Here is a 25,177-nt window from a genome sequence, read left to right as displayed (position 1 = left end):
TGGACTGGAATGATGTTAGAATAGCAGTTTAGCTCCTTTTCATAGTCCTTTATTATTGTCCCTCATTATTTGTACCCTTTTCTTTACAGGTATGGCATGGACTGCCTGATTCAGTTTGAGGACTTTGCAAACATTAATGCTTTCCGCATGCTGAACAAATATCGGAACAAGTTCTGCACATTCAACGATGACATCCAAGGTAACTCAACGGGCAAACACCTTCCTCCAATTGATATTTTTTAACTCGCTGCATACGGTGCGTTGAGTAAAGTTTGACAAAAAACACACACTATCCATTCTAAATCAATAAATCAAACACACGATCTGTCATCCTTTACAAACAAATATCTTTAATTCTGCATAGTATCGTGCAAAACAGCTTTACAGGATAAACAACAAGCTTGTGAAACTCTGATTGGATGTAGTTGTGCAGGTGTTATGCATGGTGTAGCTCTGGCCTGATTGCAACTCAACTCAAAGACATTTCACTGTTTCACCTGCATGTTCAGTCAAAGTTAACTGGAAACGTGTCACATAAAACAGAAGCTTTAACCTTATCAGAGGCTAATATTTGATTATTTAAATTATTGATGGGTTGATGGCAACTTCAGACAAACTATTACTTATTTACTTTATTTGTTTATTTGGAGAGGACAGTGCACATTAATGACCACCATTACAATACTTTGTGTAAATGTGCCAGATTTAGCCATTAGCTACTTTCCATACGTATTTAAGTCAATGACAATAAAAGATACAGACATGGAGATAATATATACATTATTTACAACCAACCGAAGCAATTTCTTATTGATAAAAAAAAAAACTTCTATAGATGATCACATGACTGATTTGCTTTTAACCATTTTTTCAGCTCTTTTTTAAAAACTGAGTACATCTCTATCACACACATTTTGTGTGTATATATATATATATATATATATATATATATATATATATATATATATATATATATATATATGCTAAAGATGGGACAATATATTGTGCAACAACATATTGCTAGATTAAAAGGACACAAGATGTGTCGTTGAGGGTACGAGTATCACGGGGGGATATATCATATCATTATTGTGAGCCCGTTATCATCTATTGTATCGTATTGTGAACATAATGTATCGTCCCACCCTAATATACATGCATACTGTATATATATTTCTAAGCCTCGGTGCAGAAGTGTGCAGTGATAGCAACAGCTAAGATACTGCACATAAGCCTCAAACTCCCAGGCCTAGAATTGGTAAGGGTAGCTTAAAAAAAAAGTTTCTCTATGGGGGCTTTCAATTCAATTATTTTCTCTAAATAACAATAAAACCTAAGAAAAGTCAATTTACCTTGACTCCGTCCCACTCGTAAACATTATTGTTTTTTTAATCTGTTTTGTGCCTTGTCGTGAGGGTCCACATCTGCTTCTGAAATCCACTCATGCTTTTAGAGCTTTGAGCTTTCACATGAATGTGCTAGACTACCCGTGAACAGGTGGATTGGGTTAGTGCTTTAGTGGCTACATGTGGAGCTGAAAGCAAAGACTAAGATGAGACTAAGTAAACAAAGTCTGGAAAATGATTTCATCGTCCTGGATAGTAACTCTTGGTCTTAAATACAAGGTGAGATACTTGGACATTGACAATAATGGAGTTAAATCAGCATTTATTTGGTCATACTACCACATATTTATAGATAGCATTTATTTAAAAAATAATAATATTACAGCAGCCGGTAAAGTCAAAATTAACACAATCAGGTGCAAGTTTCAAAGAGAATGTAGGGATTTGAACATAGAACATTACTTTAAACATAACTTTAAATGTGCGTCTGCAGACACTGTAGTAAATATGTGTCCATCATGCACATAATTGCAGTTCAGTCAGGATCACTTTAGTCAAATAGCTTTATTTAGCATGCATTTTAGATTTGATGATGATGAGTTTATTTGTCATTGCACGTTACAAAGCAACAGAGCAACTAAATTACATTTCAGTTTCATCCCGTCCAAGAAAACATGAAGCCCAGGAGCGGGAGAACTGCGGTTCGCCACAAGGGCGGCGCCCCTTATTTAGATGAGAAATGGGATAACAACAATGGGTAGGAAGAAGAAGAAGAGATTTAAAAAAAAAATGGAAAAACCAAACTAGGCCCTTGTAGAGAGGGGCAGAGTTTGGGATCATGAAAAAACTCTTCAGCAACATTGCGACAAAATACCAACAAACACAACATTCAATTCAATACAACAGCACAGGGAATGGATCTTCTGAACAGAGAAGGTGTTTTGAGACGAGCTAACCATAACATGACTGCCAGCATTTAAACACCATTAACTCAGAGAGAGTTCAGAGAGTTTGGCTCCTTCTGTTGATTACTGCGGCTTCCAATAATGCTGCCAACGTAATCCAACTTTGTGAAAAATCAGGAAAATGCCAGATCCAATCAGCAGAAGACCCGATATCATGAATTCCAATCTGGTGGTGGTGGACGTCTTCCACATCCCCAGGACTTGCGAAAATCTCCCATTGCCCGTCCTTCTAGTAGAGAGATTTGACCAAAAGCAAAGAAAGACCAAATAATCAATTCCATGATTAGATTCAAGATGGGGATGCTGATAGAGGCTCCTGTTAGATTAAAACAAGACAAAGAGCAGCAAGCAGGAAAAAAAGGGAGCAAGGGGAAAAATAGCATCTTTCTCCTCTGAATGCAAGCAGGAAAAAATTTGGCGGTAAGGCTCTGTTCTGGGACCTCTCTGCCCTTTCCAGCAGCTGTGTGGAAAGCCCGAAGCAAAAGAAGCTCCGATTCACTTTTCCATGGAGAGGCATAAGCAGAGAGAGCGGTCGCAGGACCCCCTGGAACAATTCAATTCAACTTTATATCGTGCAAATTACAACAAAGTAATCTCGACGTGCTATCAAGATATACATTTTTTTTTTTGTAAGAAAAAGGAAAACCCAAATAATCCATATGAACAAGTATTAGCAACAGTGGGAAGAAACAACTCCCTTTAGCAGGAAGAAATCTCCAGCAGAACCAGGTTCAGATTTGGCAGACATCTGCTTTGACTGGTTGAGGTTAGTGAAAAAAAAGAAGAGAACAGAATAGGATAGAAAGATAGAACATCAGTGTGTCCTGGATTAGTTGAGCCATTACCATCTGTTTAATTAGACAGAAGAGGAAGAGCTGGGGTAGGGGTGGGTTGCGAGGCGTTTGCGGATGAAGCGTGGTTTAAATACAGCGTTGTGACTCACTCTAACAAATGGGAGGCATGGACATGATCAGCTGGATTATTAACTGATTAGGGCTACTATCAGCTGGTGGGGCTGGCTAGCTTAACTTTCGTGCCTTCCTGAACTAAGGCGATGCCCAATTTTTCGCTCAAGTTTGTACACCCCTTAGTTTTTTCCATTGAAAAGATCTGACTCTACAGGAATGAATGGTCGTCAGAACAGATGACACTCTGTTCTGTTCTTGATGCAGGTACTGCTGCAGTGGCAGTAGCTGGACTCCTAGCAGCGCTCCGCATCACTAAAACCAAAATGTGTGACCACACCATTGTGTTCCAAGGGGCGGGCGAGGTAGGTGCAGCAGCCACTGAGGGTTCCTGTTGTGCGTGCTCAAAATTTTCTGATCCTGCACTTTGGTTTGTGCTTAAAGGCAGCGATGGGGATCGCTGAGCTGGTCACTATGGCGATGGAGAAGGAGGGTCTCCCCAAAGAAGAAGGTTTAAAAAAGATTTGGATGGTTGATTCCAAGGGTCTCATCGTCAAGGTTATACACACACACACTGTTTTTTTTTGTAATTTTGTGTATATTTGTTGTTGTTTTGTATGTTTTTGGAGTCATTTTGTGTGTTTACTTTGGGGTCGCACATAATTAGACCGAGGGCTGCATGTGGCCCCCGAGCCGCCAGTTACCCAGCCATGTCTGCTCTATGTAATAAGCTCTGTGCCGGTGAAATGGGTTTTGAAAATGAAACTAAGTAATCATGTGATAATCATGTGAATTTCCAAGCGTGTTACTGAGAGTCCATGTAATAGTTACTGTGTGTGTCCTGTGACTCCTCAGGGCCGAGATCAGCTGACACATGAGAAAGAGAGGTTTGCTCATGAGCATCAACAAATGAAAAAATTAGAAGATGTGGTTCGGGAACTCAAACCTACTGTAATCATTGGTAATTACAAGCAAAATCCACATGTTGCACTGGACAAAAGACACTCTAATGAGCTGACTTCATGGATAATTTAAAGTCATGTGAAATACCTAAAATACTAAAAAGTGAAGAAGAAAACTAATTATGGAAGAATGTTCTCCTCTCAGGTGTGGCTGCAGTTTCCAGAGCTTTCACTGAGCAGATCATCCGTGACATGGCCTCCTTTAATGAACGCCCAATCATCTTTGCCCTAAGCAACCCCACTAGCAAAGCTGAGTGCACGGCTGAGCAGTGTTACACACTCACTGAGGTGATCAAAAGGGTGATAAAGATGTTTCAGGTCATATGAAACAAACTTATCATATTTATGCTTTTGAAATGTGCAGGGTCGAGCCATCTTTGCCAGTGGAAGTCCCTTTGACCCAGTCACGCTGCCTGATGGGAGGACCTTCTACCCCGGCCAGGGAAACAATTCCTACATTTTCCCTGGTGTGGGATTGGGCGTCATTGCATGTGGATTACAGAATATCACAGAGGAGGTTTTCCTTACAGCAGCAGAGGTAACACACTGTGATGAACTGTGTGCGGTGTAGTGCAGTGGTACCACCTTTCTCTTATTCCTGAATCCAAGTCCCCCCTTTGTCCGACTACAACATTTTGCTCAGCATACTATGAAAAAAACAACTATAGAGCACAATGATGAAATCATTGGGTAATAACACACATTTTAAAGAATCTCATTTTGTAAATAAGTGGAATGAAACAGTATTTAGTGCTTCCTCAATATAATTATTTCTATAGTTTTCATCAGTTCCGATCATCTCCCGCCTGGTGTGGGACCAAGACTGACTCTTGTATTTCCAGTTCATGTTCTAATCAACATCATTTACATCATTTTTCACTTTAATAAACATTATGAAACTTCATATTTTTAATGCTTCCTTTGTTAATTTTCTACTTTCTCTCACCCAAGTACCCCCCGTAATGCCATCGCGTACCCCCATTTGAGAAACACTGTAGTGAGTTAGACTGCTTGAGTTAATCTGGGTCCTTTTTGTGTCAAGTTTGCATGTTCTCAACATGGTACGTTGGGTCAATAGAGGTCGCACTACATTATTAAGACAAAACCAAAGCCCAGAAGTGAACAACAGATGGCAACAGAACAACATTGATGCACCTACCTAGGATTTCCCAACACATGTAGAAATTTAAAATCGTTTCAAGCTCTTGAGAAGTTTGTTTTTTACCTGTTGAGCCTTTGTGGGTCCACTTTTGGTGGGAATTATTCACAACAAACAACTATATTTTAATCATCACCTCACAGAAAAAAACGTTAAGATTTGTACCAAAAGAGAAACACAGAAAAACAAACATTAATGTTCAAGGAAGAAAATGTAACTTTTACTTTGAAAGGGAGAATGGCATGGAACCCTGCATGTTGCTGTGTAAACTCTCCTGTCCATGTGTTCTTCAAGGTGTTTAATTTTGTAGGAGCTCTACCAGGAAATGTTTGTTTTTAAGTTCAGATGGGGTTGATGTACACACCAACAAACACACCTCCATTAGCTGATCCTTGTAGATAGATAGATAGATAGATAGATAGATAGATAGATAGATACTGTAGATAGATAGATAGATAGATAATGTTGATAGATAAATAGATAGATACTATAGATAGATACTATAGATAGATAGATAGATAGATACAGTAGATAGATACAGTAGATAGATAGATACAGTAGATAGATAGATGCAGTAGATAGATAGATAAATAGATAGATAGATACAGTAGATAGATAGATTTTTTTTTTAATTAAACCGATGGCCGATATCTAAAGCCGTTTTTGGAAGCCGATATACTTTTTTTTTTTAAAGCACATTGATTATGAAAGACAATTGAAACCCTCATATGATATAAAGGTATATATTAGAAATTAAATTAAATACACCAATAGAACGCTTAACATTTATTGAACTTTAAATATACCCGTACACAACCAAGTAAAACAAAAAGTACAGGACGGGTATGTAGCAGTAAAGCACAACAAAAATATACAATGTGCAAGTAGTCGGTTTAAACTATTTCAGCTTCTTTCTTAACTTAAGGTATCTAGTAATTAAGTTCACAAAATATTTAAAATATTCAAACAAACAGGAACCTGAAAAGCGGTTAGGATAAGGATATTTGATCAGGGACTATTATATTATATACTTATCCTATTACACAGTATCTGCTTTTTATTTGTAAGCCTATTGGCTTCTACCTCTCCCATGGACATGCTATTATTATTATTATTACTTTTTTTGTTGTATATCCATACATCTGAATGGATGTTTTTCCCCTGCCGGTTAATAGGTATATATCTATTTTTTAGTCTTTTTAGATTCTTTTCTATTTATATTTCTATTTCTATTTTTATTTTTATGTATAGCTTCTACTATTGTATTGTTTGTTTAATTTTTATCTTCATTGCACTATTTTTCTGGTGTCTTTTGGGTTTTTCTGTGTTGCCTTCTGTTGTCTTTTTTATTGCACTTTTGATTGAGCTGTCATGTCAGTAAATTTCCCCACTGCGGGATGAATAAAGAATACTCTACATACTCTACTTTCTAAAAGTGCACATTAGCTGACCCATGTCCACCACCATGCCTGCTCAAACTAAAGATCCATGTTTCGTTTGGAGCTGGAGTGTGTGAAGTCTGCTTGTGGCGTACGCTGAGGTTGTTTCTGATGATGATTTGTGTTTGTGTCATAAATCTGTCATCTGTGCTCAACAGGCTTTAGCTAACCTGGTCACAGATAAGGATCTGGCAGAGGGAAGACTGTTCCCTCCTCTCTCTTCCATCAGAAATACCTCCCTCAAACTAGCAGCCAAGGTCAGAGTCTATTCACAGTGTCTTATTGTGGCATCCGTCGTCAGCCAAGTGGCTAAATCCTCCTAAAACCTGTTACAGATCATGGAGTTTGCCTTTGAGCACAACGTGGCTTCACTTCGCTCCGAGCCTTCGGACAAAGAGGCCCACGTGCGCTCGCTGGCCTACAGCACTGACTATGATGAGTTTGTGGTTGACTCGTACCGCTGGCCAGAGGACTGCATGACTGTGCAGGCCTGCAAACTGTAAGACACTGGACACAGGGAGTCCCTGGTAAGGACAAATAACGTGCAATACGGTCACAAAGCTGAATGTAGGCCTCTCTTCAACAACATACAGACACGCATCGGTCCTTTTATGTATCCTGCAAAGTTCTTTAATCTCAGCTTGAATCCAAAAACTGTCAATATGAACAACTTTTTATGGGGTAAATTTAGCTCTCAGGCACTGATGAACACTGTAGATCTGTTCAATAACTTGGTTTGGTGATTTGAACAGAGCAGAATGAAATGCACAATCTATTTTATTCCCGTGACTTGCCTTAAGGATACTTGCATTTTATCTTTTGTTTGCTTGTTTGTCACCACTATGATAGAATGAACAGTAATGGATGTTTATGGGGTGATGCTTTGGTTCCCTCCAGAGGCTTTGTTCTGTCATTACAGTTTAACTGCCATGAAGCTTGAAATGTGTTTTCTCTTTTGTTAGATGAGTGGATGAAGTTGTTCTGAAAATAAGCCTCAAAGTTCCACAATAAAAGCAGCAGGTGAATCAGCCTGCTTTATGGTTCTATCTGCCTCTGTCTGGTGCTGCTTCACTGTTATTGAAGATGAGTTTTACACATATTAATGGATCGATCACCAGTCAGACGGTCAGAAAAAGACTGGCCGACCCAGTGGGGAATCAATAAAGTAGCAAGCAGACCAGTCAGCGTCCGGCGTTAAGCGTCCCACCTCGGGCTAACCGCACACAGACAATCACTTTGGTCACCTCCCTTTACATCTCTAATATCAGCCCTGGGCAAACGCTGCTCTGACCTGGTGATCAATATGTCTCCACATCATCCAGTCTGGATCACTAGGGGTCTATCAGGGTTAGGGTCAATTACATTTTTCAGTTACAATTATGTTTTCAATTACCCATGTTCAATTACGATTACAGTGGCTAGCATTTTTTTGCAATTACAATTAAATACAATTATTTTTTATCCTCAAAAAGTCAATTACAATTACGTTCTCGATTACTATAGTTAAATTACAATAAATCACAATTATGGAGTCTGAAATAAATTAGCCTTTCTCTTGTGTTAAGCTTTCAGTTAGCATCTTTTATGATAACGTGGTCCTAAATCAGCTGTAAAATACACTAAAAAAAAATATCATCTAATTTATTTCCTATTTATTGGTTTCCTTGTTAGGCTTCATAATCAATGAAAATATAGGTATTAATATTTTTGGCGTGGGCATCCTAGCCTTTTTTGTGTCAGTATACACCTCGATTTCCTTTTATTTAAATGGTCAAATGTGGGGAAGCTTGATATGAAACACATTTTAATAATAACTACATATGTGTAGAACTGTACATAGAAATGTAACATGGTTCTCCAGTTTTACGTAAAATTATAATTGACAATTTTTATACAATTTTCATAGCGATTACAATTACAAAGTTAATTATCTGAACTCAATTACAATTTAATTGCGATTACAAAAGCAACAGATTTTTTTACATTACAGTTACAGTTGTAATTATGCCATAGTAGTAATGAATTATCAATTAGGCGATTACAAATATACTGGAGTTGATCTTTAAATATTCCCATAAAAACAAAACAAACTAAAAAAATAAAACTGTATTGTTTACCATTTTGGCCAATTTTGAAGCAAAACTGAAACACTCGTTAGATTTATTATCATTCATGACTTTATGTTCATACTGTAGCTTTTGTTTTTCAATGTGTAACACTGTCCCATCCCCACCATCGTCACACCTTGCTGGTCACACACTGTCAGCTTTGACCTTGAATCTGTTTGACCTTAATCACAGCCTTCACTGAGACCTTTTGATCAGAGCCAATCAGTAAAGTTCCCTCGGGGGGAAAGTCGTCTGCCTGAGCCCATCCTCCCCCTCGCCTGCTTCACATTTCAGCAGAAAACTACCTCCAACCACACCCACCCACTGTTGGGATCAATTACAATTGTAATCGCGTAATTGGTAATTTGCACGGAAATTCTATATTACAATTTATTTCAGGGGTGACAAACTATTTTAGTCCAGGGGCCAAATTCGGAGCAGTTTAATCTCAAGTGGGCTGCAAATTTTATGCAGGAAAAACAAGTCAATTCCACATTATTGTGCCATGGTTTCCATTTCTACGTATATATAAAATCCAAAATATGTAAGAAACCGACCATATCCAAAAAATAAGTTATAAACTTCATTTCCAACAGGATTTTCACTTGAAATTTCCTAGATTTGTGGAAAAATAAATAAAACAAAATAAAAAATAAACAAAAAGAAAATGATTTTGTGATCAATTTCTATTAAATTAAGCTAAATATTATATCATAATTTAAGGAACAGTTTAGAATTTCTTAAGAATTTTGAATTTTTTCAACTGTTTAACGTTAAAATCAACTGCAATCATGCACCGGGAAAACTGTGAGCCCCTGCAAATATTGTTTAGTTTAATTTACACAATGATTCATACTTTCTCTGGCCAAATTGGGTGCTCCAAAGGGCCAGATTTGGCCCCCGGGCCATGAGTTTAACACAGTGGTTTATTTAAATGCAAACCAGGTAAGCATGTTACAGTTCTATGGCTTACACAGATGTAGTTAATAATTATTAAAAAATGTTTCAGATCAACTTTACCTGTTAGTTCTCTTGATGATCATTTTTCTTTTAAATCTAGGACACTACTGACAGAAAAAAGGCTCAGACGCCCACACCAGAACATATTAATAGTGCCATTGTAATTGTAGTTGAGTTGTAATTGAACCCTGGTTAGAACTTACAGCACATATGTCAAACACGTGGCCCGGGGGCCAAATCCGGCCCTTTGGAGCATCCAATTCGGCCCGCAGGGGAAAATAAAAATGACTGAGAAAACATGAATCATTGTGTAAAATAAACTCAGCAATATTTACAGGTGCTCACAGTTTTCCCGGTGCTTATATCTCATGATTGCAGTCGATTTTAATGTTAGACAGTTGAAAAAACGCACAATTCTTGCAAAATCCTTAAATTTTCCTCAAATTGTGACATATTTCCCTTAATTAAATAGAAATTGGTCACAAAATCTAGGAAAATCAAAGTGAAGATCCTGATATCTATGACTTATTGCTTGGATATGCTCGCTTTCTTACATATCTTTTTTATTTTATGTATACGTAGAAGTGTAAACTACGGCACAATAATGTTGAATTTACACATTTTCTTGCATAAAATCTGTGGCCCACTTGAGATCAAACTGCTCCGTATTTGGCCCCTGGACCAAAATAGTTTGACTCCTCTGCTCTACAGTGTGATTATCTAGGCTCACTTTGAACATCCCAGATGACTTGATAAAACACTGAATGTGATACTGGTTTGTAGGGGTGTAAAAAATCGATTCACCGATATATCGCGATATTACGCGCGATTCTCTGATCGATTCAAAATGCATCCATATCGATTTTTTTTATTATTATTATTTTTTTTATCTTTTATTTAACCAGGAAAGTCTTTTCCACTGCAGGAGACATTGTAACTGCACAAAGAAGTGCTCTGAAACCTGGGCATGTTGAAAATCTAGAAATAAAATACTAACTTTCTGCATTTATTTGTTGTTCTAGGCATAAACCTCAGTTAAATTGCACTAAAGTCAAAGTTGGTTTAAAAGCCTCAGACAGATTGTATGTTATTTTTATTTTATTTTAAGTTGTTGGCACATGGCATGTTAAAGCCAATAAAATATATTTCATAAATAATGTTCTCATGAAGGTGTACACATATACAGATTAGTTGTTTTTTAAGTCATATGTTTAAAAAAATTATCGCAATAATCACCTTATACTTTAATATCGGGATATATCATATCGTATCGTGACCAATGTATCGGATATGAATCGTATCGCCAGTTGCCAGGCAATACACAACCGTATTGATTAGTAGTGAATCATGTTAATTTGGATTAGAAGTAAAAGTTTCATGTGTTCCATGACTTTCCTACCAAATGTCCAGCAGGGGGTGCCCTGACAAACGTTTTGATCATAGTATTTCTTCCTCTCACCAGCCTTTTTCCCGCCATCATTACACTATAATGTGTGTCTCGTGCAGTTTGCGTTAATGACTGTATAATGGCGCCTCAATCAATGGCTGCCTTAGTCTGCTCTCATTGGATCAGCATGTCAATGTATGGCACGGCTAATAAATGGGGAATTATGGCTGGATGATGGTTATGCTGAATGTATGTGAGTGCGTGCTATAATAATTAATAATTGGCTAAATGGAAAGCATGACATTATGAGAACATAATACACACTGTAAGTCTGTATGACTAAAATAGGGTCTTTTATCATTGAGTCCAAGTCTCTGGTTATACCAGCATTACTGTCATCAAATAAAAATAGAGCATGCACAATATTTATTTATTTTATGCTCAAATCACATAGTTGTGAAGTAGTTTATACAACGTGTATTATTCACAACACACAAGCTCTAAAGAACAACTCTCACATATTGTCTCAAGGAAATGAAACACGTTCAATAGAAACCTGGTGGGATGGATTTTTGTTGTTGAAAAACAAAGAGACAGAAAATATGACCTTGTTACAAAATGTGTAACTTTGGAAGAAACGCAAAATGCAGTTAATTCCTTAATATAGTGCGTTAATGAAAACACTGGAATCATCTGCGTCATGTTTTTATATTAATTCTATCAACACAGGAACATTATCTCAGGGACACAAATCATTTTCTGATTTCACTACATGAACATTATATATTTATATTAAATTACTTCTATATTGTTATTATTGTCATTAATTGTAACCGTTCGAAATCTACAAATAATCGAATAAGTGCGAACATACGCATACATAAATGTTTAACATTAACTTCTAGAAGAACTCAGAGAAAGAGTAAGATAAAGGATCAATTAATCATAAGAATAAGTAATTAATACAAACCACGTAATACATACATACATACATACATACATAACACAAAGTGAAATGGCAGCAAAAATAAATATGTATTGATGAAATGTCACCAAGTTTATTGAAGTCAAAGGAACTGGATATATGGTTAGTATTTCACTTATATCAATATTTTCATTTAGGAAAAAATGGTGAATTTATTTTAATATTATTGTTAAGGATCGAAAGTTTAATTCAAAGAGGAAATTTACCAAACCATTTAAAAGTATTGCATTTATTATTTATTGTTTTGTCTTTCAATTTTTCCATGATCTGCAGAAATGTGAAAGGTGCCTTTTTGTTTGTATTTGGACTTGTTCAATGAACTATGTAGAGCTATTTAAAATTGAAAGAAAAGAAACAAGTTTTCCAGCGATGTAATATTTCCTGCCTAGAAGTATTGTTAGAACAAAGAAATAATCTACCAAACAAACATGTCTAAGTTTACTTCCTCTCATTTGCAAGCAAGTCTGATAAGTCTGAAGAGCATTGAATCGGGCTCTTGATTTTGTAGAGAATGTGTACTTTTACTTTCCTCTACTTCACATCAAATCTGTGCAAACACTCAGAAAAAGTGGCTCAGTCCAGATTATTTCATTAAAAAGAGATACAAAAGCTACATTAATTGATAGCTAAGGTTTCGCGTTTATGTCTGGGTATCGTTGTGTATGCGAGCGTCTGCTAGCGTTCATACGTCTTTGTGTCTTTTTTTTTTCTGGCTGTTTATGGACAGAACCCTCATTATCTATTGTGTGCAGACACAATGGGCTGAAGGCCAGAGCGCACTGGCCACAGCAGTCCCTGATCACAATACCTGTAAACAGGCAGCAACTAATTGAAAACAGGAACCAGCATGACCCTGTAGTCTGACAATGGGCGAGCCGATCAATGCAGAGGTGGGATTTTACAAAAGCAAGGCTTTGTCAGTTGAAAGAAGATGATAGATTCAACAGTTTTGGTTTCTAATCACTGAAAAACTGTCCTCCATTTTGGACTACAGGATTCCTCTATCTCCAAATCTATGTCTGTTAGGAGACCTGACTATGCTTGATATTCCAGCAAACCAATCACAATCCATCCTTGCGGCACTTGCCATAGCAAAAAAAACAATATTAGTGAATTGGAAAGATAAAAAATCCTTAAACATAAACCAATGGCGAAATCTCCTCATAGAATTTATTTCCATGGAAAAGATGTCTGCTCTCAGAAAAAATAAAATAACCTGCTTTGAGGAACGTTGGACTCCTTTTCTAATTGCATTGAATCTTGATTTTTCTTTCTTCACCTGATGATCTAGCCTGCAAGCAACTGCCAGCACCACTCTTTACTAACACACTGATCTAACTGTAGTCCTGGACCTCCATGGGCTTGTGGGGTGGCCTTGACCTGGGTGGCTTGAGTGGGTTGCTGGGGTGTTTTGGGTGCCTCTGTGGGGGTATGCGTCCCTTTCGGGTGCTCTTGTGGTCCCTGGGCGGTTTGGTGTTGCTCTCCGGCCCCCTTCGTGCACATCTGGGTGGCCCTTGGTGCCGGGGGCCTGCATGTCCCTCTGCCACTCTTTCCTCTTGCTCTCTGTCCCCCTGTTTCGTCCTCCCCCCCTCCTCCGCCTTCGCTCGGCGCCGGCTCTCCCGTTGGGTTTGGCATGGGGGGCTCCTGTCGGCCCGGGGTGCTGGTGGGGGGGCTGTGGCCTTCGCTTGGGGGGCGGGCATTGCTGTGCTGGGTGGGTGGCTCGGGGGTTGGCTCGTCTGGGGACTGGGGTGGTGGGGTTCGTGGCTTTGGGACAGGGGGGTCCGGGATGGGGTGGCGCTGGGGGCGGCTGCTCTTGGGGGCGGCACTTGCGTCCTGGGTTGTTGGGTGGCGGGGTGGTGCGGTGGGTTGCTCCGCCGGCCGGTCTGGGCGACTTGGCCTGGTTCCCTGGTTCGCTGAGCGTGCCGCTGGCGCGGTGGGCCGGGCCGCCCCCTCCTCACTTGGGGGACCGCAGGGGCCGGCTTGTGTAGCTTCGGGGGGGAGGGAAAGGTGAGTTGTGGGGCCTCGCCTAAGCTGGGGCCTCCCCTGGGCCGTGCTAGGTGGGTGTGTGTGGGGGCGCGGCCGGTGGCTCCTGTCCTGGCGGATCCGCGTTGGGGTGGTTGGTCTGCTGGCTGGGGGCGCCGGGCCCCATGGGTGCCGTGTCTGGGCGGGGGTGCCCCGGGGGTGGGTCTCTGGGTTTGGCGTCTCGGGGTGCGCCCTCCCACCATCTGCCCGGGGACGGGCTCGGCGAGGTGCCGCGCCGCCTTGGGCGGGGTGGGGCTGTTGGCTGGGGCCTGCTGTCCTCCGGGCTGTGCTGGTGTCGGGAGTGTCTCATGTCGGCGCGGGGGTGATTGGGGGTGGTCTCCGTGGGTGGGGGGGGGCTCTGCTGGCGACATTGATGTGGGGTTGCGGTGCCTGGCTGGGGGAGCATGGGTTCGCCTACCTATCGGTCCGTGGCTGGCAGGGTGGCCCTGCTTGGGTGGTTGGTGGCGTCCTCTCTCGTCGGGGGGGCCGGGCTGCCCACCTGTGGAGGGTGCTATGTCGTGGTGTCGTGCGGGCCTGTGCTGGCCCTGGTGTGGGAGCTGGCCTCTCTCCTGTGCGGTCGCAGGGCGGGCCGCTCTGGGCCGGCTGGCGGCGGGGGTCGCCTCCTGGACTGCTGGGGGATGTGGCTGGTGCCTGGCTCCGCCTGGGGGGGGGTCCCGCCGTACTCCGTATGGCCACCGTGCCTCTCCATTGGGGAATGGAGAGGCACCATAACAGGGTGGTGGGTAAATTCACACATCTGGGCCTGTCGGGTGGGGGCCCGGCCCGTCTGTTGATGGCTGGGTTACCGTGTGGGGATCGGGGGGTGCGGTCGGGCGTGGCGGTGGGTCTCTGGGGGGTGTGGAGGGGTGTTGCTGAATAGATTGGCGCAACATTACATGCATTTTGATGTTTTTGGTGTCAAGACTTTCGGAAAATCAAATTATCAGCCCTCTGGAAATTGTTTTTTTTCTAAATTTGGATTTAGAAAAATACTAAATATTTTCTAATAAAGAAAGTGATTTGGTCGACCTTAGTAGAACCGTTTGCATCAAATAATCTATTCGACTTGTGTAAAGAAATGTTGAAGCTATTTACTATGATAGGCCACACTATGTGCTCCACAGAATGACTTTTCACTGTCTCAGCAAATTCTAGCTCCTGCCTGGCAGGTGGTCGGTGGATTTGCACCGTCGTAGTCGTCCTGATGAGAGTCGCTGACTAATGCGGAGAGACGTGTGCGTTTCACACACAGGTTTTAGCCTGAGAGGCAGTGGTGGGCGCAGGTTTCCGACAGCCTGTTGTTTCTCAGGCGGGTACCACGCGCTAATACCAAGTGGGAGCACCGACGCCTTGATGATGACTTTTCCATAATGAGACAAGGCTTCGTGCTAAGAGCGCGAATGCTGGCGTTGGAATTGAACTTGACATGTGTGATTACGAATTAAAGTCGGGTGTGATTAATTTTCATTGCATTGCAGGGTGAACGGACATCATTCCCTGCAGCGCTTTGCATTCTGCAAAAAGAAGGCTCTTTTCTCATCGGTGTGTTTAATCTGTCATTTCGAACAAACTTGAAAAGTGACACTTGAAGGGTTTTGATGATGATCATTGATCTCTAAATATAAATCCATGCAAATAGAACGTGTTCTAACCCAGTTCTCCCTGCATACGGACTTGCCTTCAGCTGTTGTGCATGTCTTTGCCGCCTTTTGAATGTGGGCACATGCTGGCCAGGCTTGTGCTCAGCATTCTGCTACAAGCTCCAGATGGATCAACACATGCTGAAAATATTACAAGCCAGACATTTGCATGTGACCTCAATCACTCATTTTAACTTCACTATATATGCAGAAAAAACATGTTTAATAACGAAATAGATAAGACTGTATTTACTTTTCCTATTCCAGGTAAAGTTAATACACTTTTTTAAAGTGTATTAACTTTACGACCATGCACGCTGTTTTATAGACCACCAGAGGTGTAAGAGTATATACCCTACTCAAGTAGAAGTACAAATAAAGCCCTATTTGCATGGGATTAGTTTTACCTAGGGGCCACATGCGATTTACAATAATTGTGGCGAATGTCTGTGGTGTTAATCCCGTACAAATCGGCCATGTCAGTAATTTGTAAAGTAAAGATTCCCCTGCAAATGACCTACTATATTTTGCTGAACTCTGAAGTCCTGTGATAATACTAATCCAATGCAAATAGGCCTGTCAGTGATTTTGACAGAAATGGGCGAGATCTGATGCGTGATTACGCGTTGTTTTGCGTGACAGGATATTTGCGCATGCGCATATATGCTCATAATCGATCTCAGTACAAGGTATGGTCAGACCGTGACACCCGGACGAATGTTTATTTACTTTTGGCGAAGAATGGAGGCTGCATTGGAGTGTTTAGAAAACCTTTTGGGTCCCGGGCCAGCAAAACTTTATCGGCCAGTAACGTACGGCAACAAAAAGAGAAGTCTGAAGAGAAGGAGCAATATCAGAAGCAAATGGTAGATCACGTCCTGCTTTGCACTGTGTGGTAATAATCTTTTTTTTTTTTTCTGTTTGTAGCCTTCTATTTAATACAGCTGGCTAGCGCTAGCAGTAACACAGCACTGAGCTGTGGTCAAAAGCCTGCAAAGTTGTTTTAACGTAAACTCACACTGTTTCACGTTTTCAGATGTCCGTAAATTTCAACAAAATCTCAGGCTTGGGTTATCCTGTGTGAATGCGCCACATAAAAAGCAGACTTTGGGGGGTCATTTATTTATTGCATGGGGTCTCTATAGGTAAAACGAATCCTGTGCGAATAGGGCTCTAGTCATACATGAAATATTCAAGTACAAGTTAGAAGTAGCTCAAATAAATAGTTCTCAAAGTAAAAGTCACCAGTTACTTTTACCCCCCCATGTTTATTTTTGGTAATAAATCTCGCCATGGTTCCCTTGCATACAGTAAACATCTCATGTAAACACTTTAAAAGGACGAGACCAAACCCTGCACAATTGTAACTTAATTTATTTTTCACAAAGGCATCTGTATAAAACAAAAGGTTTATCAAAATGTACAGTTATTTTGTTTGAATAAAATAACACCAATTAATTACATTTTTTTAAAGTTTTTAAAAAATAAATGCAAAATGTATTAACTCTAAAATAACCAGCATTCAATGCTGTTTTGGCGCCATGTGTTATGTTTAATCTGATTGGCCGGCTATAGTGTGATAAATTTGATTGTTGTCTGGTCATTTAATTCTTTTTAGTTTCACAACAAAAAATGAATATTTACTCACTGACAGTTGGGTTTAGAAATGTAAACAATTTACTTCTTTTAAAACGTACTTAAGTACAAGTGAAAAGAAATTTACAAATATACTGAAAAAAGTACAAGTATCTATAAACGCAACTCAATTACAGTGACGTGAGTACATGTAATTTGTTATTTTCACTTCTGCCAATCACACCAAGTTTATGCATGCTCTAATACGTGACGTACAGTACACGCCTCAGTAATGTGACATTGGTAATGCTTTGTAACGCAGTGTTGTGTGTGTACATTTAGGTCAGTAGTTTTGTAAGTGATAAATGGTTGATTTATATTCACAACAAGCTCAGTATAAGCCCACCTTTTCTCTCCATGCTCTCTTTAGTGATAAGAAAGCATTGATAGCGTAGCTCATGGCACTGATGGCTGAAATCATTCACCGTGCACGTAATTCTCTGCATATTAACATGCATAGATTTCACTGCCGTAACCTTGGCTATTGTTTTCTCCGTCTTCATTAATTCTGTGATTGTTTGCTGCCAGTGATTTACTGCCAAGCTTTGTGAACATCAAAGCATTTTGCTCTTTTTTTTCTTCTGAAACCAGACATAACCCATTAAATTAACATGCATATTGCATCTTGAGCTCAATAAGTTGGCTAATTAATTGTGGAGGCAACAACGGCTTCTGGTTGTTGTGGGCGTTGGAAGTAGTTTGGTGTGTGTGTGTGTGTGTGTGTGTGCTGTGTGCGTGTGCGTGCATGTGTGCGCGTGTGTGTGATGGTAATCAGGTTGTTTTTGATGTAGCCACCCTTAGCTCCGTCTCTCCATCAGCTGTGTCCTGTGTTATCTCCTTAACGGTTCAAGTGTCCACCTGATGAATGATGAAAGATACCTGTATCTGTTCAGAGAATGTCTGGATCAGGGGATCTCAACCTGTTAGAAGAAAATGGGTTCGACACATTTCCAGTGGAAAGAATTGTTTTTTAAAGTTGTCATTTCAAAGGGAATGATTTCATGCTAAACATGGCTGTATATTCACTGTTTCTTCCTGTTTTCCTCCAGTTTCTTAAACTGAAAAATGTGCCAAATTTGGCAATTTAAACCACAGCTTGTTATTAAGGGGTTGCTACTGTGGTGGACTGTAGAGGTCAACAAATCACTCTCAAAGTATGTCTTTATGTAATTTTGTTTTGTTTCATAATTTCCTCATATTTTTCGCGCTGCAGGGACTGTTTTTGTTTTGGCACAAAATGTTTTCGAGCTGCGTTACACAATTCTTTTAATTTTAGTTCAGCTGCTGGAAACAGATTGCAAACCAACGTATAGCGATGGGATTTATCACCTTAACTATAGAGGGTTTTCACGGCGCGTCATCAACTGTGTCGTCAACCCGGAAGTCGCCATTTTGGAGGTAAGCAGCCGGTTTACACAAATGAGCAAATTTTGAGAGGAAATGGAAACTATTTCCGTGTTTTTGGCTGAACTAATCGGTCAGACCGTGAAAAACCATGTGGAGTTTTATAGACTGCCAAAAGTTAGAACAGATCAGGGAAGAACAATGTCTACATTTTATAGACAGTAGTTCCACATCAGGACAGCAGTGACATGAGACTAGCTCACTGCTGCCAAAAAAAATGTTGGCAACAGTGAGCGATTAGCGATTAATGAGGCGAGCTTCATGGCTGTAGAAGTGACGCCATGATGTCACTCTAAAGTTGTTATAAGCTATGGTTTATAAAAATGCCACTGAACGGAAGACTGCAGCTTATTTTCTTATAAAGAATTCACTGAGGAAGCTCATGGGGAAACACTTTACACTGCCATGTTTGGATGTGACCATCTCTGTGTCCAAGCAGACTGGATGATTTATTTTTCTCCAATTTTGTTTTTTTGTTTTTGAGGAATTAAATTGAGCTTTCTTTGTGCTGCTACATGTTTAAATATGTAAATGTATTTTATCATTAGCTGAGTGAAGAGACTGGGAATGCCTGTTGGACATGGAAGAAGAGGATCCCAAACATCTCCTCGACATGGTAAGAACCCAGTTCTGATCAGAATAAACATTTTTTTGTCTGTGTTAAGTTTGTGTATCTCGAGGTATGTGAGGACATGAAGTTTGAAGCCTGGGGAGCCGCAAAACTGTACATTCCATGAGTTGTGGTACCCAAAGGCTTGCTGGTTGTTTGTTTGCTTCATCGCTGTGGAGCAGGAAGATCTCACACCACAGAGCAATTGGGCCTGTTTATGATTTGTTCATAATCAGGTTCCCATCAGGTTCCTTCACACACTGACTGCAGAAAAATATGTTTTGTGAATTACATATTTACTGTACTTCTGTCCTTTATTGTTTCTTTAATTTAAAGGGTAAAAAATACTAAAGTACAATTGATAACTTGCACAAAATGTCTGAGACATAAATCTGTTTATAGCAGAAATATGGATACAGTACTTCATATGTCAGTTTGTAAAACAGATGCAGGATGTACAGGGAAAGAACAGGCAGGAGGTAGTTGGAAGATATACACCAATCACTAACTCAGTGAATGAAGAGTCATGTTCAAAACGATGAGTGAAGAATTACAATAAAGTCAAAGTCAAGTCTGTCTTTAACACGTCACACAGAAACTCTTGAGATCGAGAACAAAAAAATGGATCAAAACAAATGTCCTTTATAGCTACTGATGCAGTATTGTGGAACAGCCGAGCAACTATTTGGTGAACTTTCTTCAGAATTCAATCCATCAAACACCAAACAAAAGTCAACGTCAGAATAAGCTGTTTGGCATTAAAAGAAAGACAAGATTTGGGAGATCTTTCATGGGTGAAACCCACATACTCATCTCATAAATCATGCAAAATGTAGAGCTGTTTGAAATTGAAAGAAAAGAAACAAGTTTTCCAGCGATGTAATATTTCCTGCCTAGAAGTATTGTTAGAACAAAGAAATAATCTACCAAACAAACATGTCTAAGTTTCCTTCCTCTCATTTGCAAGCAAGTCTGATAAGTCTGAAGAGCATTGAATCGGGCTCTTGAATTTGTAGAGAATGTGTACTTTTACTTTCCTCTACTTCACATCAAATCTGTGCAAACACTCAGAAAAAGTGGCTCAGTCCAGATTATTTCATTAAAAAGAGATACAAAAGCTGCATTAATTGATAGCTAAGGTTTCGCGTTTATGTCTGGGTATCGTTGTGTATGCGAGCGTCTGCTAGCGTTCATACGTCTTTGTGTCTTTTTTTTTTTCTGGCTGTTTATGGACAGAACCCTCATTATCTATTGTGTGCAGACACAATGGGCTGAAGGCCAGAGCGCACTGGCCACAGCAGTCCCTGATCACAATACCTGTAAACAGGCAGCAGCTAATTGAAAACAGGAACCAGCATGACCATGTAGTCTGACAATGGCCGAGCCGATCAATGCAGAGGTGGGCTTTTACAAAAGCAAGGGTTTGTCAGTTGAAAGAAGATGATAGATTCTCTAAATGAATGGGTACAGCCATGAAAGTGGAGCTTCAAACATGTTAGTTTCAACAGGTAGTCCGACTGCAGGCTGGGGTGGATCATTACTGCAGTTTTCCAAGTGAGTCTATCAATGCTGAGGATGCCCAATCCCACACATAGAGAAGTATAATAATAAAACACATCTAAACTAAAATACCCAACTGATTCACTAGCTGTTAAAATGCTACGCGTCAGCTCACTAATGCATTTAGCCCCATTATTTGATTGACCATTGTGACACTAATGTGAGCCTCAAGGCCATGAAATCATAAGTTTAATAGTCTTGTATGTTCTTGTATGTAGAGATGTCGCCCATATAGGTCAGTGAGTCTCTGTCCATCCATCCATCACCTCCACCCACTGAGATCCTGAACACTCCAGAGACCCAGCCTGTCTGCAGATACACACGCTTCATTGCATGTGGGCAGAGATATGGTAATATGAGCATATAAAAGACGAGTCAACACACAAGTTTTGTTGCCCACCAAAAATCACTAGTTCCCTGTCAACTCCTGGGATTCCATTACGCTGAGTCCTGACAGTGTGGAGAGAATTATTCTGACGTTATATTCACGAGTGTTTTGTGATTATCTTGTGATACGTCTTCTCTTTGGCTGTGTTGTGGAACATACAACATAGTCTCACTCATGACTTATTCTCAGAGTAAATTATTTGTGGGAAAAATCAAACATGTTTATTTGAAGTCCTGCATGCCTCCATTAGGAGCTATGAGGCCATCATTGACAACCAAAGAGGAATCTGTTTGATGCATGTGTCTTAATCCAGCCTTTTCAGTTCCTTATCAAAAGATGTTCTATCAAAAGATTGTGTTAAATACTAGAGGTTTAGTGCGGAGTCTTTGTCAACAAGCCACTCAGAAAGAAATTGCTCCTCTAGAAGGTACCGTCAGCCCCATGTGGCATCCGACACAGGAAGGTTGTATTGTCTAATTAACAGTATTCGATCCAGATTAGTCGGTGTGTTCTAGCGTTACTTGTGTCCCGACAGCAAAAAATAACTCACCAGTTTGTCAGGTTACCCCATCAGGTGCTAGTCTTTGGAGGTACCAGTGGATCATCCCATCAATGTGCTCCATTTCGAGGGACAGTTTATAAAAAACACATCCTTTGCAAACTGTTGTAACACAGCCTTTAAAGGATTTTAGACCTTCCAAAGTCAACGACAGCCACATATGGTTAATATTTAACATTTGGCAAAATAAAATACTAATTTATTAAGAAATATGACTTAGTTTCTTTCAACCCGGAAGTTTAGACGCACGGTTCCTCTGGAGCGCCGCCTCTCCCCGTGTGAATGTCGCCCATTTCATGGTGTAGCCCTAGAGCCCTGGCAAAGCAGCATGGGCAACAGGAAAAAACAAAGGCCGATTGCTTTCCCCGTGCAGACTGGATAAGAAAGGAAACCATGACCATCAAAAAAGGTGTTCTTTTGCCACTTGCATGCCTTTAGCTCCGAGAAAGTGGGCGTGTGTGTTCACTGTGAAGGCGTGGTGCCGGCAGCAGGCACTTCCTGGAGAACAAGGTCAAAAATAAATGATGGGTTGGCAAAACGTCACTGCAGATCCAGATATCTCTGATTCCTTCCTATGTTAACCAGCCTAACTTCAGGCACAGAATTCCCCCTTCTTACTTGAAGCGATGCCATTCAGATGTTGCCCTGCCCTAAGGGTCTTAGAATGGTGCCCATGTGACCACTGTGTGTCTGACCATGCTGGTCTTTCTGGGTCGGCCATCCTCTCTCTGCTGCTGCTGTTTCAGCTCCCTGAGGTCATGGAGGCTGGTCAGCAGAGCTTCCTGACCTGAGGCTATGGGTAAACTTGGACAGGTCGTGGATCCAGAGGTGCCATCTCCAATTTGCAAAAAGTCAGTGTGAAGAGCCTCAGTGATGGGCCAGAGCGTGATCAAATCCGAGTAGCTCTAATCCACTGGGCTGGTTGAGGCGGGTTGGTACTCTGGTGTCCCATTATCTTTAGCCTGAAGGATCATAAGGTTGCAATTTGAAGAGTCTGGGCTAGCCTTGGGTAATGTGAGCCGAAGGTCTGGAGCGCAAAGCTCTTCGTTGGCCTACCAAGATGAAGAAGAGTTATTAGTCCATCATAGTGACAAAGAGGGAAAGAGACGATGGAGTTTAAAGAGAAGGGAACTCTCACGCCTCAGATAAATAGGATGAAAGAATACAGTTAAACACATACTAATCACTGACACAATTAGTCATTAATTAGCCATTTAACACTGGTAATCATTCTATGTCGTACACATTTGACTTTATATTTATATAAGATTGTACTTTAATGTTATTATTAGTGGCCAGATGTAACCCTTGTTTTTGTTGAGCACAAAAGACACAGAAAGTATAATTTGCACAAAAAAATCTACATAAAGTCATTATTGTCATATTGTTTTCTTTTTAAGTTGTATCATTTTGACATATTTATTCTTTCTCTTGTTCCTCTATTACCTTTGAGGCATTTTCCTTCCTTGTAGTGTTGTTTAACCTACAAATGTTAAACAAAGTCTGTGTCTTTCTATTTGCTTCAGAGGATCTTGTGTAAATTTCCATTGAAACTGGTTGAAGACAAACCTACATCCTTCAGGAATCATTTCTGGAATTAAAGTTGATGTGATCACTATCAATTATGTCCCGAGGAAGCTTCCTGGATTCTTCTTCTTCTTCCTCTTCTTTTTCTTCTTCTTTTTCTTTTTTTTCCTTCTTTTTTTCTTTTTCTTCTTCTTTTTTTCTTCTTTTTTTCCTTCTTTTTTTCTTCTTTTTTCCTTCTTTTTTTCTTTTTCTTCTTCTTTGTCTTTTTCTTCTTTTTTTCTTCTTCTTTTTCTTTTTCTTTTTCTTCATCTTCTTCCATTTTCTGTTGAGGGTTAAATACTTGAGATTAATTGGCTCCAATTACAGCTCCCTTTATTCAATGTGACACCTTAGGGAGCATTATATACGTTGAACAATATAAAAGGGAGTAAAGAAAATATGGAATAAATGGTTAAAAACTTTATAAGGAATGTACAAATACAGAGGCGTTATACTGATGATTGCATTGAATTAGCAGCACATGGTCATTGAAAGAGAGTCTGACACACCTGTTTCAGCCTTCAGGGATTTAATTTATAATAATAAAACACAAACACTGAATTTATCCAAATACCCTGTTGAACACCAAACCCTGCCTGGACTAGATTAAAGATCTGCTTAATATCATGTAGAGTGTGGAGGTCTGTCCTATTTGTTCACTCGTAACTTACTGACAGAGGTGTAAAGAGTACTGATTTTTTCTACTCAAGTAGAAATACTGTTACTTGATTGAAATTGTACTCAAGTACAAGTAAAAAGTACCGTGGCTCAATTAAATAGTACTCAAAGTAAAAGATACGAGTTGTTTTCTCATGTATAAACCTAAAAAATGAAGAGACAAAACCTTGCACAATTAATTCCACAAAGGCATCTGTGTAAAATAAGAGGTTTGTCAAAATTTACTTATCTTTGTTTGAAATAAAATAACACCAATGAATTCAATTCAAAATGAAAATAAAAATGTATCAGGCTCTAAGTATAGCTACAATTATGAACTGTAAACCAGTGTCATACCAAATGTGCCATGTGGGTAACAACATAAAACAACAATAGGTAGAAACTTTAACTTGCACTGAAGAAAGTGGCTGGTCGTAACAGTTGGGTGTAGAAATGTAATGAATAGCTTTACTTCTTTGAAAATGTACTAATAAACAGATTTAGAAACATAATCACAAAAGTATAAATACCCATAAAAGCAACTCAATTACAGTAACATGAGTGATTGTAATCCATTACTTTCACCTCTGCTTACTGTATATTAATTCCAGTAGAACGTGCACCAGTAGAGGTGCGGGTGTTGAAAACTCTGACTCTTTAACCCAGCACATAGAGCTTCTTGTTGTGAGGCACAAGCCATAACCACTCTATCATAAATTATTAAAAATGCTCTAAAATGCTGTGGAATTTCCAATTTTCAATTCAATATTCAAACACCACAGCAGCAGGACAAAGAATTCACTATTTTCCACAAACTAAAGTCAATGCAGTGTTTCCCTGATGTTATCCCCGATGTACTCAAGGTTTTCTTCAATATGCTTTGTAATACAAATATGTATTACAGTAGTTAAGTAGTTATA

At 39.8% G+C, this 25,177-nt stretch overlaps 1 protein-coding gene across 1 annotated transcript in view; it reads left to right on the top strand.

Annotated features, from left to right (window-relative positions):
* The window catches only part of me1 (malic enzyme 1, NADP(+)-dependent, cytosolic), a 94,584-nt gene extending 86,762 nt beyond the window's left edge, over positions 1-7,822 (top strand). The window contains exons 7-14 of the mRNA XM_028471635.1: positions 90-199; positions 3,484-3,581; positions 3,661-3,774; positions 4,072-4,177; positions 4,324-4,466; positions 4,543-4,716; positions 6,935-7,033; positions 7,112-7,822. Of these exons, the coding sequence (XP_028327436.1) occupies positions 90-199; positions 3,484-3,581; positions 3,661-3,774; positions 4,072-4,177; positions 4,324-4,466; positions 4,543-4,716; positions 6,935-7,033; positions 7,112-7,279 (1,012 nt within the window). The 3' untranslated portion in view covers positions 7,280-7,822. The remainder of the gene's footprint in view (positions 1-89; positions 200-3,483; positions 3,582-3,660; positions 3,775-4,071; positions 4,178-4,323; positions 4,467-4,542; positions 4,717-6,934; positions 7,034-7,111) is intronic.
* The last annotated feature ends 17,355 nt before the right edge of the window (positions 7,823-25,177 follow it).

This window comes from Gouania willdenowi, chromosome 16 (assembly GCF_900634775.1).
Source record: "Gouania willdenowi chromosome 16, fGouWil2.1, whole genome shotgun sequence".
Classification (NCBI taxonomy): domain Eukaryota; kingdom Metazoa; phylum Chordata; class Actinopteri; order Blenniiformes; family Gobiesocidae; genus Gouania; species Gouania willdenowi.
The sequence above is the reverse complement of the archived record's forward strand: the minus strand, read 5'-3'. Positions and strand labels throughout refer to the sequence as shown.